The following is a 16,009-nucleotide window of genomic DNA, read 5'->3' on the forward strand; positions in this document are numbered from 1 at the left end:
TGTGCGTGCGTGCATGTGTGTGTGTGCGTGTGTGTGTATGCATGTGCGTTTGTGCGTGACCCATGAACCATAGCCTGCAAACTCCATGACGAGTGGAATTAAAGTGTCTGGCTACAGCAGACCTCTGAACCTTATTTCAGATGCTACTCTTGCTCAGTGATCCTAATTCTCATTCCATTGGCTTTTTGTCTTGCCCACATAGCAAAATCCACAAGGACATTTCTCTCTGCTGCAGGGGTCTTTAACAGGGGGTCTGGGACCCCTAGAGGGTCCTCAGAGTTACTACAGGGGGGGCCGCCAAATATTTGTGTGATAGAAACTGTTTTTCTCCTTTTTTATAATAACACTTGAACCCTAACGTCCATGCATATTCTGAGAACTTTACCCAAAAATAGCAATGAGCTTGTAGATTGGCTATTTTAGGCAAAGAGGTTTGGTGTAGAGGGGAAAAAGGGAAGACTAAGTACGGAGTGAAAGGTCAAGTTTATTAAGTATTGACGGTTCAAGTGGTTAAATATCTGAAAACACAAATTGACATGATTCCAAAATACACTGATGATTGTGCTGTCAAACGATGAAACTATATGGAATCTATGAACAGGTTTTGGGGGTCCCTGCTTCATCTCTCTCTCAACTAAGGGGTCCTTGGCATGAAAACGTTGAAGACCCCTGCTCTACTGTATAGTAGAGGTATAGGCTAAGGCCTATACCCATATGTGTGGTACTACAAAACCTTTTTTTGGAGCTGTGTGGAACACAAGCTCCCTATACGTGGCGGTGTGTGTCTGTCTGTCTGTCTGTCTGTATGTAGCCTCTGGTGTAGCCTGAGTACCCTGGGTGACCAGAGAGGTGCTGTTGAGTCTAGCCTGCCCTGAGCATCAACTGCAATACACACACACACACACACACACACACACACACACACACACACACACAGCTCCACTTCGAACAGAGGTTCGATTTTTTCTGGAGGCGTGAGTCCGTCAAACTATGACAATGTTTGCATTTTGCCAGAGCAATGCAATAAACAGGTGATCTTTGTCGCAAATCTTGGATAACCATGCATTTAAAACTACTTTGGTTGTAATTATTTTCTCGCCAACTTTCACGCCAATGTTTAATAGGGGTCACACCCACATTAAGTCTCAGGAAGGCAGAGGAAAGCCTTGGGCTGAAACGCGTCGGTTTCCCTCTGCTGATGTGCATTATTAAAAGTGTTAATGTACATACAGTACTTATTTGCGGGTGCTGACGACTTCATTTGCTATAATCTGAGCAACACTGCACTGCAACATCTCCATCCACTGTTACGCCCCGAAATAAGATTTAGCTAGTCCTGGCGGTGGTAGTGTATCGATGGCACTTATCGCCTCCGTTTCCCCGCGCCTACAGGCTGCTATGCTTAGATAACCGTAGTCATTTACTGGGGCTAAGTGGTCGATCACCACACAGCTGCATTTGCTGCATTTGTGTACGTGAGTGCGTGTGTGCGTGCACATGCCAACGCATGTGACATGCATTTCATGCATGCGTGACCACGTAAATGTAATTTCGTGCCTACCGCCTGTGCATGTATTTGTGTGGATACTCACAGTTTGGTGTGTGTGTGTGTGTGTGTGTGTGTGTGTTTGCGCCTGTGGCTGCGTTTGTGTATGTCCCTGCATCTCCCTCATTCCATTGCTCTTGGCTCCAATCCCCCAGCACTACGGTTGGCTGAGATTAAAGTCCCCCGTATTATACTTAGCATCAGGAGATGCAGGCAAATTAGGCGAAAATTAAACAGTGCCATTTGCATATAATTATCCACAACTGAAAGCATGGCAACGGCTTGGATAGCCTACCGGCCAGCCAGTTAACGGAGAAGCAGAGCTTTAATTAGCTATGCAAATGGGACTAGTTGGCCTTATTCAATCAAGTGCTGTTTATTTGGACTTTAAGGAAAACCAGTCCAAATGAATTACATGTGCACTTTCAACAGCATTTTATTCATTATGTATGAGCAAATGTAGAGAGTATCGTAGTTGTTCTCGTTTTATCCTGTGACAGAAAATCAGTTCCACGCCATGGGGCTTGTATCCGATCGAAGTTGGATTATCGCGCCCCTGCTGGCCTATGTGTGCGCTCCTCTGTGATGACATGTTTGCATGTTTTTTTTTTGTTTTTTGTTTTCATTCAGGCTACAGCTAATGTGTTCTGGTTCTCATCTCGGGTTGCAGCCAGAGTTTCAGGAATCAGACTCGCACCCCGCCAAGAAAATCTTTCCCAGCCCGCTTGCTCTCTCTTTTGCTCTCTCTCTCTCTCTTTCTCGATCGCTTTCTCCGCCGTCATCTCTCAGAAACAAACATTGAGTCGGGCGCACACCATCAGGCACCCGTCAATCTCATCCTCTCTGCATGACATCACTCAATGGTTGCTCTCCTCTCTTGCTCTCCCCAAAACACAAACATTAAACCCCCCACACACACTATCCATCTTATATTCTCTAAACACCACCCTACCCTACTGTAGCCCTCTCCATCTTTTACACCTTTTTCACATTCTCTCTCTTCCCTCTCTTTCTTTTTTTACCTCTTTCTTTCAACACCTCTCTCTCTCTCTGTCTCTCTCTCTCTCTCCCTCCCTCTCTTTCTCTCTCTCTCTCTCTCTCTACCTCCCATCTCTCCTCCTCTGTGTGCATCCGTTACCCGGTGAAATATTAATGTGTTCAGTGAAGTGTTTGGAGCTGTGTTCGGAGAGATGCACTGACCCCGGGCTTTGTTTCTTTTCCCTTTTTCGGACATTGAAGTGTGGCAGGGGGGGGGGGAGGTGGGGGTTCACACAGAGGTTCCACCGTACTGTTTGATCTCCATGAGAAATCATAGAGCAGGCGAGTCCTGGGACAAGCAGTCTCTCTCTCTCTCTCTCTCTCTCTTTCTCTATCTCTATGTCTCTAGCTCTCTTCTCACTGACGCACCACCATGCAAATGCTTCACGACTGCAGTGTCAAGTTGTGCCGGGGCCCCATCTGTGATGCGTGTGTTTTGTAATGAGCCCTGCTGCTATGCTACACCCTTTTAGAGCGAGAGAGAGAGAGAGAGAGAGAGCCTGCAGCTGGAATGGGAGAAAGGAACAGAGGAGAGGAGTCTGGAGAAAACACCACCAGGGTTAACTCCAGCTGCTATTAGAGATGGGACGTTCACGAATGAATCGAGTCTTTTGAACGGCTCTTTGAAATGAACGATGGGATCCGGTTCGCAGTAGGGAGCCGTTCCTTTCTAAATGAACATTCTTTACTTATTAGTATCAATACTGCAATGTAGAAATACTCTCCACAAGTAGAAGTTTGGAATTAAATTGTACTTGAGTAAAAGTACAAAGGTATTGGTATCAAAATGCATTTAAAGTTCCAATAGTAGAAAGTACTCATTATGCAGAATGTCCCATTTCACAAGTTTTCCAATGAATAAAATGTAGAAAAATCATTTGAAAATAGCAGATCTACAAGCTCACAATGCGTCGCATTGCGACGCATTGTGAGCTTGTAGATCGTCTATTTTCAAATGGCAGAAATGTATATAGGGGTTTAAGTAGCCTAATTTGTAATCATAATCAAAATCTACAAAGTAACTAAAATGAGCCAGTCTTTTGAACATCTCTTTGAAAGGAACAGATCCTAGAGATCCAGCTCACTTCAAAGAACCATAAATCCCATCTCTAGCTGCTATCTTTGTGTCTCTGACAGGGTTTCACCCCACCACGCCCACCACTTTGCTTAGAACACAGCCTGAAACTGCATGTATTGCTGTTTTTCTGCTCTTTCTCCCCTTTTTGCTTTCGAGCTGTTTTTGGTAGGCCCGTCTATCATGCAGGCAGATTTCTTTTGGGGAGCTGGGGTGCATTCATTTGCCTCTCGAGTGCTGTTTTTTTTTTTTTCCTAAGGACGCCTAAATAAGGAATGAGCTTTAGCGAACAAGGTAACTCTCTCTTGCACGTTGTAGAAGATTCTTGGCTCTCTTGACTTGTGCTTGCCTACTCTACATCACCAACAGATTCCCCTTGGGCCTATAATGGTAGACAGAGTGCTCGTACTCCGGTGTACACACACACACATACGGTGTGTGTTAGTTTGTGGACAGACAGACAAGAAAGACAGACAGACAGACAGACAGACAGACAGACAACTGATCCTGCGGGGGAAATTCAGTTGTCAATGGCGGTACAGCAGTAAGAAGATACAGGAAAAGGAAATGCGGCTAAGGTCAGCAATGATAAAGTAATGGTAAAGATACAAATAAACAATTCCGCAGGTAGCAACACAATAGGACTAAGGGTACAAGACACCAGTTCAGCAGTTCTACTTCAGAATAAAAAAAACGTCCTTCCTGTTCTTCTGCACTTGGTCTATACAGTATACAGTACAGTATGTACAGTTAAGTACATTTTTCTGTGTGTGCGTGTGTGTGTGTTTGTGTGTGCGCGCGCGCACATGTTTATGTTTGCATTCGTGTGTACACAGAATGGTGCATTTTTACACTCCCAGGATTTTACTCTGTAGACCAGTGGTTCCCAAACTTTTTAGCTAGAGACCCAAAAGATAAATTTGACGTAAAATAATGTGCGTTGTGAGCCTGTAGATCGATTATTTTCACTACTTCGTTTTCTAATTTATGGAATTTCTTAAATATTTCTTATATTCAAGAAATTACATAGAAAAATCATTGCATTTTTCTTTTATCATGAAACGTTTTTTTTATTTTTTTATTTTTTTTTATAACATTTGTGGGTCCGCGAACCCACAAATGGGTCCCGACCTAGTGTTTGGGAACCAGTGCTGTAGAGGCTTCTTGCGTACGTTTGCAGCAGTGCTTCTTAACCTTTTCTGGATCAGATGGTTGGGACGCATTTACAGAGCATGTTTATTTTCATGATCAATCAATCGATTGTGTTCCACCTTTGATCAATATCAGAGCATGTTTATTTTAATGATCAATCAATGGATTGTGTTCCGCCTTAGGCTAGGGCTCCACCAAAATGTCGGCGTAGTGCCGGCATCGGACGGCGTCAAAAAACGAACCGGGGCGAATGTGAGTGTCTGACGTTGACGTCGGCAGTGGAGCACCCTTCAATGATTAAACCGGGAGCGTTCCCAGCGTTGACGTTGACGCGACGCTCGACGCACCCGGTGGAGCCGGGGGTTAGTGTTTTGCCAATTATTTGGGGGGGTGACTTGCAATATCCTTGTGGGCCCCGGCCTACAGATTGAGTACCACTGGTCTGGAGCATCAAGCAGCAGTTTGTTTATAGTCAGTTCAAGGTTCCTTATTTGCAGATGTGTGGGGAGAGGTATATGGATTTATACAGTACATAGAGAATGCTGACATTTACTAAGCTCCACTTATCTCATTTCCTTAGATGCTAGTCTTCTGTGCACATGCGTACTGATGGAGTTTTTAACTAGGAACAGAGATAGATAAGCGCATGCATGTGTGTTTGTGTGTGTGCACGCACCCACACTCGCAGGTCTCGCACGCACATGCACACAGAGGTATGCCTAGAAAGAGAATGCACATAGAAAGACTTACTTATGCTCTTCACCCCCCTAGGCTATGATGAATAAGGCAACATAGAAAGACAGGCAGCCGCAAACAATGGCACAGAAACACTATAAATCGCTCATATATTTTCTTTCTATCTCACATGCACACACACACACACACACTCTCTCACACACGCACGCGCACGCACATTTGCAGGTGCAAGAAAATGTGTATTCGACATAAAATTACATGACCTGTCTGTGAGATAAAATACAGGCACGGGACTTAAGGAGTCCCGGGACAAATTAGACCTGCACCCAGACATGCATACACCTACTGCCAAACCCAGTTTGGCTCTGTTGGTGGCCGCACACGATCGTAAAAGACGACACCTAGCATGAGTCCATTTTTAAAGTGAGAAATTGCCTTCATGGCATTCGGCCGCACAGCAGCCTCTCATTTTGTCTAGACTCTGTTGTCATAAAAAAAATATTGCAAGATAGGCTCAAGAGATCAAAAAATAACTTGGGGGGGCCCCTGTAGGGGTGATAAAAAATGACATTTTAAATTCAAAGACCCAATAACTCTGCAGCAACTGCAGGTTGAAACAAAGGTCAGGACATCTCATGGCCACACAAACCTCTATGGATGAAGTCCCCCCGTTTTATACTGAGGCAAGCTGCTTTCACTGGGGAATCCATCCACGAAGATACTGTCTCACACACAAACCAAAATACCAACATACACCGTAAACACACTTATACAACATGCATACATGCACTTATAATAACACGCGCACACACGCACGCACGCACACGCACACACACACACACACACACACACACACACACACACACACACACACACACACACACACACACACACATATCAGTAAACTTGAAAAAGCCCTGCTGGGCGAAACGTTGTTTGGTTGAGAAATAAATAAAGAAAAGACGGGAGAGCAAAAGACGGGAGAGCATTATAACGTGTGCGGACATTACCTCTTTTATTCATTATACAGTAGTTTACTCTTGGATCCAGCACAGTATGAAAAGTCCTGGGGATGTGCATATCCTACGCTTTTTTTTTTTTTTTTTTACATATCAGTAAATACACATATACACATTTTCATGCTTCAGACATGCATGTCAGAAGCAGTCAGCTTATGGGGCCACAAGGAGCCACGGAAATCATCTCAGCTGGAGTGAACAGAGCCTGCCGGGAGGTTTAACTTTCCGATCACACCGCAATGGTTTAACATCCCCACGTATTTGATTTTCTCATCATTACACAAGAGCCCGAGTGCTAATTTTAAACAAGCACTCTGATTGGACCAAGACTCATTCCTGTCACGCTGATAACGCATACAGCCCAGAATGGAATAGAAATGAGTTCTTATACGTGTGGTAACCAGGGTGCTGCATAGCTCTGGTCCATGGAGTTCTCCCTAACGCTATGTTTGTCTACCTCCGCACCTCCTTGGCAAAAGAGGAAACCCCGCTCGTCTGGTCCGAAAATAACAAAAACTGTTTCTCCCCGGCCCTCACCAAACCAAAGGTATCAGTGGACAGTTGAAAGCTTACTCTACTTAGTGGACGCAGTCTGGGCCCCCCACCACATGCTTAAAATACATTTCTAGGACGAAATGAAAATTATTCCACCGGATGGAGACTCCATTTCTTCTAGTTTTCTATTATTTGTCGTCGCCATCACGGCACCAACTCACTACTGCCGTGCAGGTCAGAGGACCGCATTAACAGAGCATTAGTCTCATTGGGTGTTATTCAGCTCTGCGACGTTGGAAGCGCTGTTTCGTAAAAACTGTCTTCAACTAGGAAGAGTGTCTCCATCAGATGGATTCTTTTTCATTTCACCCTAGAAAGGTATTTTAAGCGTGTGGTGGGGGGGCCAGACTGCGTCCACTAAGTAGAGTAAGCTTTCAACTGTCCACTGATACCTTTGGCTTGGTGAGGAGCGAAACAGTTTTTGTTATTTTCAACCAGACGAGCGGGTCTTCCGGTTTTGCCAAGGAGGTGCGGAGGTAGACAAACACAGCGTTAGGGAGAACTCCACTAACGCTATGGACCAGAGCTAGGTGCTGCAATGGGTGATCCTTCTTGTGTCTCCCCCATGTTTTGCCGCCGCTCGTTACTTTGACCGAAACTTTTCTGATATTATCTTGTTGCTGCCGTGCGCCTATATTCACAGCAGAGAAATGTCTGTAGAATAGCTTGTGCCGGTAACATTATGATTCTCGCAAATTGTCATTTGTCGCAGTTTTTTCACGTTCAACATTTTCTTTGATGGTTTCGTTCACTTCTGTTCGGGAGCTCTCGGGCTCGCATCCACCCTGCAAAGCTGCAAAGAGTCACACATCAAAATCAGTGGAGTGGAAGTAATGACATGATAACACTGATAGAGAGCAGCTGACAACGCTGTGTGAATCCAGCGCAGATGGATGCCATAAACATTTGATTGAGTGTGATATATTTAAGGGGGGAAAAAAACACTGCTCTTTTCTAGCAACCTTTTTCCGTAGTCGGAACAGCAATGCTTTCTCATAACCTGTAAAACATGTTTGGTGTACTTTACATGTGTTCGTCCTTTTATAACGAGCCATTTTTCTTTCTTTCCTTTTTTTTTCTTTTTTTTCTTTTACTTCAAACATACTTTGCCTGTGGGGAAGGTGCCAGGGCACCTTGGCTTCATCACAGGGTTTTCTTGTTGTAGCGTTGTATCAGAGTTGACTAGATCTCTGTTAGAGGTGTATACAGAGGCCTTAGAGAGCAGTGTAGTGGAGCTAAACTTTGAGGCAGGCACTGATTAGTCTGTTTCCTAAAAGGATTAAAGACCCTAATTATTTTAATAATGACTTATATCAGATGGATGTTTAAACGATTACAGGTTAAACAAGGTAATCCTCACTATCCATCGCTAATCCACTCCCCAGAAGTCACTATTCATTAAAATGTGAAAATGATTTTGATTTGGTTAAGTGAGGCTTTTTGTTACTCTATATGGGTTTGTGTTTGGATTCAGTTATTAAATAAACACCCAGAGGCTGAAGTGCAAACCAGTGGGCTCGTTTCAGAGTATTTTGCACTGGGCCGTGGAACGAGACAAGGTTCGCCGCTCTCTCCTTTGTTGTTTTGTTTAGCCATCGAGCCTCTGGCAGCTGCTATAAGGGGAAACCTGATTTCCCAAGGTGTCTTGGCAGGTGCATAAACTGACGCTTTATTCCACAGACGATATATTATTATTTATGTCTGACCCTGTAGTTTGGTACCTAGTCTACTAAAGTTTTCAGGTGAGGCCATCTAGGGTGAATTGGTCCAAGTCAGAAGTGTTCCATTTAGCGTATTGCCCTTGTACAGCCTGTGCATTTTAGTGAGCCAATTAAGGTCAGACATTTGGGCATCACATTCTCCCCTCAGTTCATCTGGTTATGGTTCATTACGGAAAAAAGAAAATGTTGGTGGTAGTAATAGAAGAAAAAGAGCTAGATCCAGTGTGCGGAAGTGTTTGTCTCTGCCCAGCACATAGCTTTTTAACTTTAGATGTGCATGCTTTATTCACTGTTTGGTCCATTTTGACCCACTGCATGTGCTCGACCTCATTATTGTATTGAGTAATTGGCTCTCCATTGCAATGTCTGCCTATCTAATTGCCTGGAGAAGCAAACACACATCCAATAACGCATCCTAAAAGTAAATGGATTAAAGTTGCCCGGATATTTAATTTGGACCTATATCTAAATGCCTCCTCAAGTGTCCTCAAGTGGCTGAATTCAAAGTTATGTTGGTAAATCCCCTTTTTTACAGTAGAGGAAATGGCTGGATAGAGGTATGGGGGATCTACAGTATTTCACAATGGGATTTTGAAATCTTTTGAGGAATGTGCGCATCAATTTTCAATTCCCAGGTCTCCTTTCTACACGTACTTGCAACAACACCATTTGTATGTAAATTATAAAATTATTATAATTCTATATCCTGATTAAGAAATAATATATCTTTTTGAAAGTTAATCCGAAAATCCTCATCCTCGCTTAAATTGCAGGGACTTAAAAACACGTCAGAAACATTGTCGATAGCTTTAAATACCAGTTCCACAGGAACACATTTGCAAATCTCCTTTAATTCTCCTACAGTTCAACTTGGAGTCCCAGCAACGTTTTGACAAACAACACAGCTTGCTGACATCTATGCTATAGTTTGACAAGCACAAGTCCTAATATGCTGAATAGCGCTCCATTCTGCCAGGTGCAGAAGACCTGCATTTGGTAGAACCTGCTCCTCCCTATACTGTACCTCTACAAATCTCAACCCCTCCTGCTGTCACTGCCAATCCACTCCTCCCCTCATGTCTCCTCTCCTCCTCCCCTCCTGCTCCTGTTCTGGGCCCCCCACCAGCTTCAAACGCAAGGAGGCTACACTCTCCTTTTGACGTCCACCCCTGGCCTGCTCCGCACACACCTAGGAATAAGAATATATACACACTCACACTGCATTAATTCTGCCATGTCGCTCAAGAGTTCAGTCAGCTTTCCCTGCTCCAGCAAGAAACGAAAGGACTCTCAACAGCGGGTGTGCTCTGTTTACCTTTAACTCCCATGGTGTTGGTATTTCCATTTCAATAGTCTTGCTGTGTGTGTGGACACCAGTATGGCTGCATGCTCTCACCTACAACTGTTTCAGAATGTCACTGCACGATTGGTCTTCAACCCTCTTAAAGTTTCAGATCTCCCCCTTCCAGGGGTCATCATCACCATGATGGCTTGTGGTGGCCGTTTTTTGTAAAAACATCTTCTTTTGACCAGAAACACAAGAGATAGGCCTTAATGACCATAACAAGTCTGTAACTCTGAGAGTGTTCAAATGGAACCAAATGGGCCCAAGTGGGTCCATTTGAACGCTCTCAGAGTTAAGTGGTCTTTGCAAATAAAACATTGAGAACCACTGTACGAGTGGATTCCTAATTTGCCATATGGTCGTAATAAAAAAAATCACACTTGTGTGAACTGAGCGGTGTGTGTGTGTGTGTGTGTGTGTGTGAGTGTGTGTGTGTGTGTGTGTGTGTGTGTGTGTGTGTGTGTGTGTGTGTGTGTGTGTGTGTGTGTGTGTGTGTGTGTGTGTGTGTGTGTGTGCCCCCTGTGTGTGTGTGTGTGTGTGTGTGTGTGCCCCCTGTGTGTGTTTGTGCCTGGCCTATGCCTGGCCTATCCTGAACAACAGCGCCCCTCCCTTAACGTGTGGTCAGAAAAGGTTACTGCAGGGCCAGGCTACATACCCGGAGACAGACAGACATACAGACAGACAAACAGACAGACAGACAGACAGACAGACAGACAGACCCACACACACGGCCACGTATAGGAGCGTTGTGACCACCGCTCAAAAAGTCTCATACATATTCTGAAGAAAACCTGGAAACTTGACATTCCGTAACTGGGCCTTATAATTAAAAGAAGAACATTATAATGTCAAGGGCATGGCAGCCTTCTGTCCCTCCCTTCCCTACGACACCCTGGCCAGTGTACTACACTCTACTCACTCCTGTCTGTCTCTCCAGCAGTAGAATGACCAGTCCAGGACTGCAGACTCATCCCGCCACAGTCTGAAAACTCACTTCTTCAGACTTTACCTATACTATACTCCTCATTTCTTGTATCACTTTTTCTTACCAGATGTTGTTTGGGTGTATGTTGTTTACTTGTCCATGTTATTTAGACAGCACGCTGTTTAGAATTAATTGACAATTAATTGTTTTCTTTGCACTGAAATTATTTTACCATTTACCCTGTCGTTTGTTAGGCATCATTAAAAAGCAAGTCTTTTGCACGCCTACAAGGCGACGGGTGCGTAGGAGAAGATCAGAGGAGGGCCCCAACGCACTGTAAGAAAAAACACCTGCACACTGTAACAACGTTTCGGTCCATTAGACCTTCTTCAGGTTATCTTAAGATAAACCGATGAAGGTCTAATCGACTCAAACGTTTTATTCCCATTGAGCTTATTTTCTTGCTTTTGAAGACAAGAGTGCAGGAGTTTTTCTTTCATTACTAGGCATCATGCCACTTATTCAAATCTTGCACATTGGATAAGATGTGTCATAAAGTGTGTGTGTGTGTGTGTGTGCGTGCGTGCGTGCGTGCGTGCGTGCGTGTGTGCGCACGCTGGGTCAATGCAAAAGCAAATCTTCCAAGTCATGTTTCACCAAACAAGGGGCCGTCCTTCAACCTCACTCACAGCACATGGTGATGAAAAATGAATCGGTGCTTTATCAGGGGGAGGGGGGTGTGGTGTAAAGTCCATCTGTGAGCTGTATCCAAGGACAACAGTGTTATCCATTTGGAGCCGTATAAAACAAGCCAGTGTTTGCAGTGGAGCTCGGCTAAGCCGGCTTCGGGACGAACTGTGGACGCCACTGTTCTCTTGCCAAGCACAGTGATGTGGCAAGATTAGTCACAAATCATTGACTCGTCTCTCTGTTGGTGTCTAAGCATGTGTCTGAGAGTACCATCTTATTATTTGTCTTCGCGCATCACCGTGGAAGTGAATTTATGGTTTTATGATGATGTGAATAAACGGTGGTTATTATGAGTATTATGTTGTTGTTTTTTTGCGTCCCTAACAACTGTGTGGGTTTTCTTTGTTGCATTTCCTGGCATTAAGTGGAGCTGTGGGATACACGGGTTTGGCCACATCTATTAATCTCTGTTTTCGTTTTTGTCTCCTCCCTTACCCTTCTTTGTGCTCTCTCCTACCCACTCTGTCCCTCTTCTTGTGCCCCACTATCTATCTTGCTTTTCCTTGCTCTTTGCTCTCCTGCTCTCATCCCCTCCTCCATTTCCCTTCCCCTCTTTCAATCTCCATATGTTCCTCCCCTCCTCACCCCTTCTCTCTTCCCCCTGCCTCTCCCCCCTCCCTTCCTCTCGTCCTCCCATTAGAACCGCTTCCACCTGCAGATGTCGGCCCGCGTGCCTCCGTCGGCCTTGAGCAGCCTGCTGCTGGCTGTGCTGCAGGGCGGCGGGGCGCAGGGCAACGGGGCAGAGGGGACCTGGGGGGGCGTAGCCGTCATCTGTCCCGGCTGGGAGGAAGGGGGCGAGGGCCTGCTGTCCCACCTGCAGATGCATGCCGGCGCCACCTGGCAGCTGTGGGACGTCATTAACCTGGAGCACCCCACGCTGGGGCAGCGGGAGGAGGAGAGGAGGAGGGCGGGCAGCGACGCCAGCGAGGAGAGGCGGGAGGACCAGAGGGAGGAGGAGGCGCTCGGCATCCTCTCGGCTCGCCTGCTTAGCTCCACCTCTCCGTCCGTGTCCTCCGTGCTCCTGCTGGGCACCGACCCCGAGTGCCTGTCCTCGGTCCTGCGCGCCGCGCAGCGCCTGGCGCCCTCGCTCCCGGCACTGCAGTGGATTATGGGATACCCGCTGTCCCCGGACTCGCTCCACACTCTGGGAGGGCCCCTGGGCCTGTTGGCCTACGGCGAGGTCGGACGCAAGCCCATCAGCTTCTATATCCGGGATGCCGTGCAGCTCATTAGCCGGGCGGTCACCGCGGCGACCATGGTGAGGCCAGACTTGGCACTGGTCCAGAACATGGTGAACTGTTATGACAAACCAAACCGTGAGCAGCCCTCCTCGGGAGAGTACCTCGCCAGGTAGGTGTGCACACACACACACACACACACATACATACAGGACACGCAGGCACACGCGAGCACACATGTACGTACAGATGTGCCGTTTCAACTCTTCCACATCTACTGCTCTTTTTCTGAACATTTATAACATTTATTTCCCTGTTTTGCCTTTCTAATTTTTATGGAGAATGGAGCATATTTTTGCAGAAACTTGCAAATAGCATTCCCTATTTCCATTCCCATTGAAAAGTAAAATCCAACTTCATAGGTAGATTCTAACTTCGAAATCAGAGAAGGTCATAAAAATAGCACAAATAGTTGATCTATAAGCTCAATGTTCTGCCAATCCACTGAAAATCTAGTGTCTTGCCAATGGCAGTACGTGTGAAGTACTGTATGTGCAGACACATTATTCTGCAATGGGCACTTAGTTCATAATATACACAATAAAATCCTCAGTGTCATCTACTTTTTAATTATACATTTCTACCCTCCAGACTTAAATTAACCCTGGATTTCACAGTGTAGACACAAAATTAAACACCAGACCACGTCTTCCAGAACACGAGTGTTTTCAAAAGTTGGACAGGCCGCACAGAACTCCGCGTACATCCCAGAATGTCTGCAGACTCATTAGCTCCCAGGAGCCGCCACTCTCTGGCTGTTAGCGGCTGGTCTTGGCTGTGCTCTCTCTGATGTCCTTGTCTGTCCTCTTGCTTTCTGAACCGCTCAGTCATACTGAAAGGTAGGGAGCAGGGCCTTGTGGCATACAGATTTACACACAGAGCCACCGGAGGCTTCTGTTGGAATTGCTTTGTCTACACCAGTGGTTCTCAAAGTGTGTGTGTGTTTGTTATTTAGCATCAAGAAAACTGTTTAACCACTGTAATCCCAGTTGAACCCCACTTCAGCCCTATTTGCAATATTTTTTAAAAACATACAACAAAATATTTGGGGGTCGTTGGCATGAAATAGTTTGGGACCCACACTGCTATACATAGTAACATCCTGAGTGCAAATTTAACTGTGAGAGTTACAAATTTAAAAACAGTCTCTCTTCAGCACCTACGACGCCATCAAAGGGGAAGAAGTGATGGAAAGTGTGCGAAGAGTGCAGGCAGCGCAAGGTGAAAGGCAATACGGGGAGGCCTGGAAGGTAATAAATGAGATGACAGGGCGGAAGAGGGCCAAGGAGGGCCAGGTGGAGGGACACAGTCCAGAGGAGAGGGTGGCAACATGGTTCGACCACTTCCAGAGGCTCCTGGGAACATCAGTGGAAGAGGGAGAGGAGGAAAATATACCGACAGTCCTCCAGGGCCTGAACATCGACGATGGACCCTTCACAATCAGCGAGCTCGCCAGGGCAAAATCCACCCTAAGAGAGGGAAAGAGTGCTGGGCCGGATGGCATACCCCCAGAGGTCTTGAAGAACTGCGACCTAGACAACCTCATCCTAGACTTTTGCAACAATGCTCTACAGCACAACAAGCAACCTGAAATATGGTCTCTGTCTAATATCATCCCGGTGCCTAAAGCTGGAGACCTCTCAAAGCCAGACAACTACAGAGGCATCAGCCTGACATGTATCACTGCTAAGGTCTTCAACCGAATGATACTGAACAGGATACGGCATGCCATCGACCCTCACCTGAGAGAGAACCAAAATGGTTTTCGAGAGGAGAGAACAACCGTAGCACAGATCCTGGCATTAAGGAGATTAATAGAGGAGGTGAAAAAGAACAACCTAGCAGCTGTACTGTGCTTCATTGACTTCAAAAAGGCTTTTGATTCTATCCACAGAAGCAAGATGGTGAAGATCCTTGAGGCCTACAATGTCCCTCCCAACATTCTCCGGGCTATCGAGACCATGTACGCAAAAACAAGGGCCAAAGTGGTGACCCCAGATGGCAGCAGTGAGGTGTTTGACATCCGAGCTGGGGTAATGCAAGGAGACACCCTAGCCCCCTACCTCTTCATCATAGTTCTAGATTATGCGCTCAGGAAAGCCATAGGGGGACGGGAACAAGAGCTTGGCTTCACGCTAACACCAAGGAGGTCAAGACGGCATCCCGCAGTAGTTCTGACAGACCTGGACTATGCGGACGACATCAGCCTGCTCTCCGACAGCATGGAACAAGCACAAGAACTCCTGAACAGGGTGGAGATAGAGTGTGCCAAAGTTGGTCTCAGGCTAAACGCTAAGAAAACTGAGGTTATCACCTATAACCTACCTGATCACTCACCTCTGACAACAACAGAAGGAGCTGTGTTGAAGGAAGTCAAGGACTTCAAGTACCTGGGCGCATGGGTCGACTCAACTGAGAAAGACCTTAAAGTAAGGAAGGCACTCGCTTGGAGGGCCCTGAACGGCATGAACAGTGTATGGAACTCTAACCTCCCCCGCCAAATCAAACTTAGCTTCTTCTTTGCAACGGTGGAGTCTGTTCTCCTCTATGGCAGTGAATGCTGGACCCTGAAGCCAACCCTGCAGAAGTCTCTAGACGGGTGCTACACTAGAATGTTGCGTGCAGTACTCAACATCAACAGGAGTGCACATGTTACAAACGAGAGCCTGTATGAGGGAATACCAAAGGTAAGCGAGAAAATTGCCACCAGAAGAATGAGACTAGCAGGACACTGCCAAAGACACCAGGAGCTTCCAGCCAGCAAATTGGTACTGTGGGAGCCAACACACGGGCACCGGCCGCGAGGACGTCCCACAAAAACATACGTGGACATACTCAAGGAAGACGTAGGGACACAGAACACCAATGAGCTGGCCAGATGTATGGAGAACCGAGATGACTGGAAACAACGATGGAGGGCTCGTCTGAGGACGACCTAGATAGATATAA

The 16,009-nt window shown here is 46.1% G+C and overlaps 1 protein-coding gene across 1 annotated transcript in view; it reads left to right on the plus strand.

Moving 5' to 3' along the window:
• The window catches only part of LOC308306091 (glutamate receptor ionotropic, NMDA 3B-like), a gene marked incomplete at both ends in the record, with an annotated part of 122,950 nt that overhangs the window by 56,382 nt on the left and 50,559 nt on the right, over nt 1-16,009 (plus strand). Inside the window, one exon of the mRNA XM_080750991.1 lies at nt 12,463-13,172. Coding sequence (XP_080607117.1) covers nt 12,463-13,172 — 710 coding nt within the window. The remainder of the gene's footprint in view (nt 1-12,462; nt 13,173-16,009) is intronic.

Source organism: Nannobrachium achirus (assembly GCF_963921795.1).
Source record: "Nannobrachium achirus genome assembly, chromosome: 20".
In the NCBI taxonomy this organism is placed as follows: Eukaryota; Metazoa; Chordata; class Actinopteri; order Myctophiformes; family Myctophidae; genus Nannobrachium; species Nannobrachium achirus.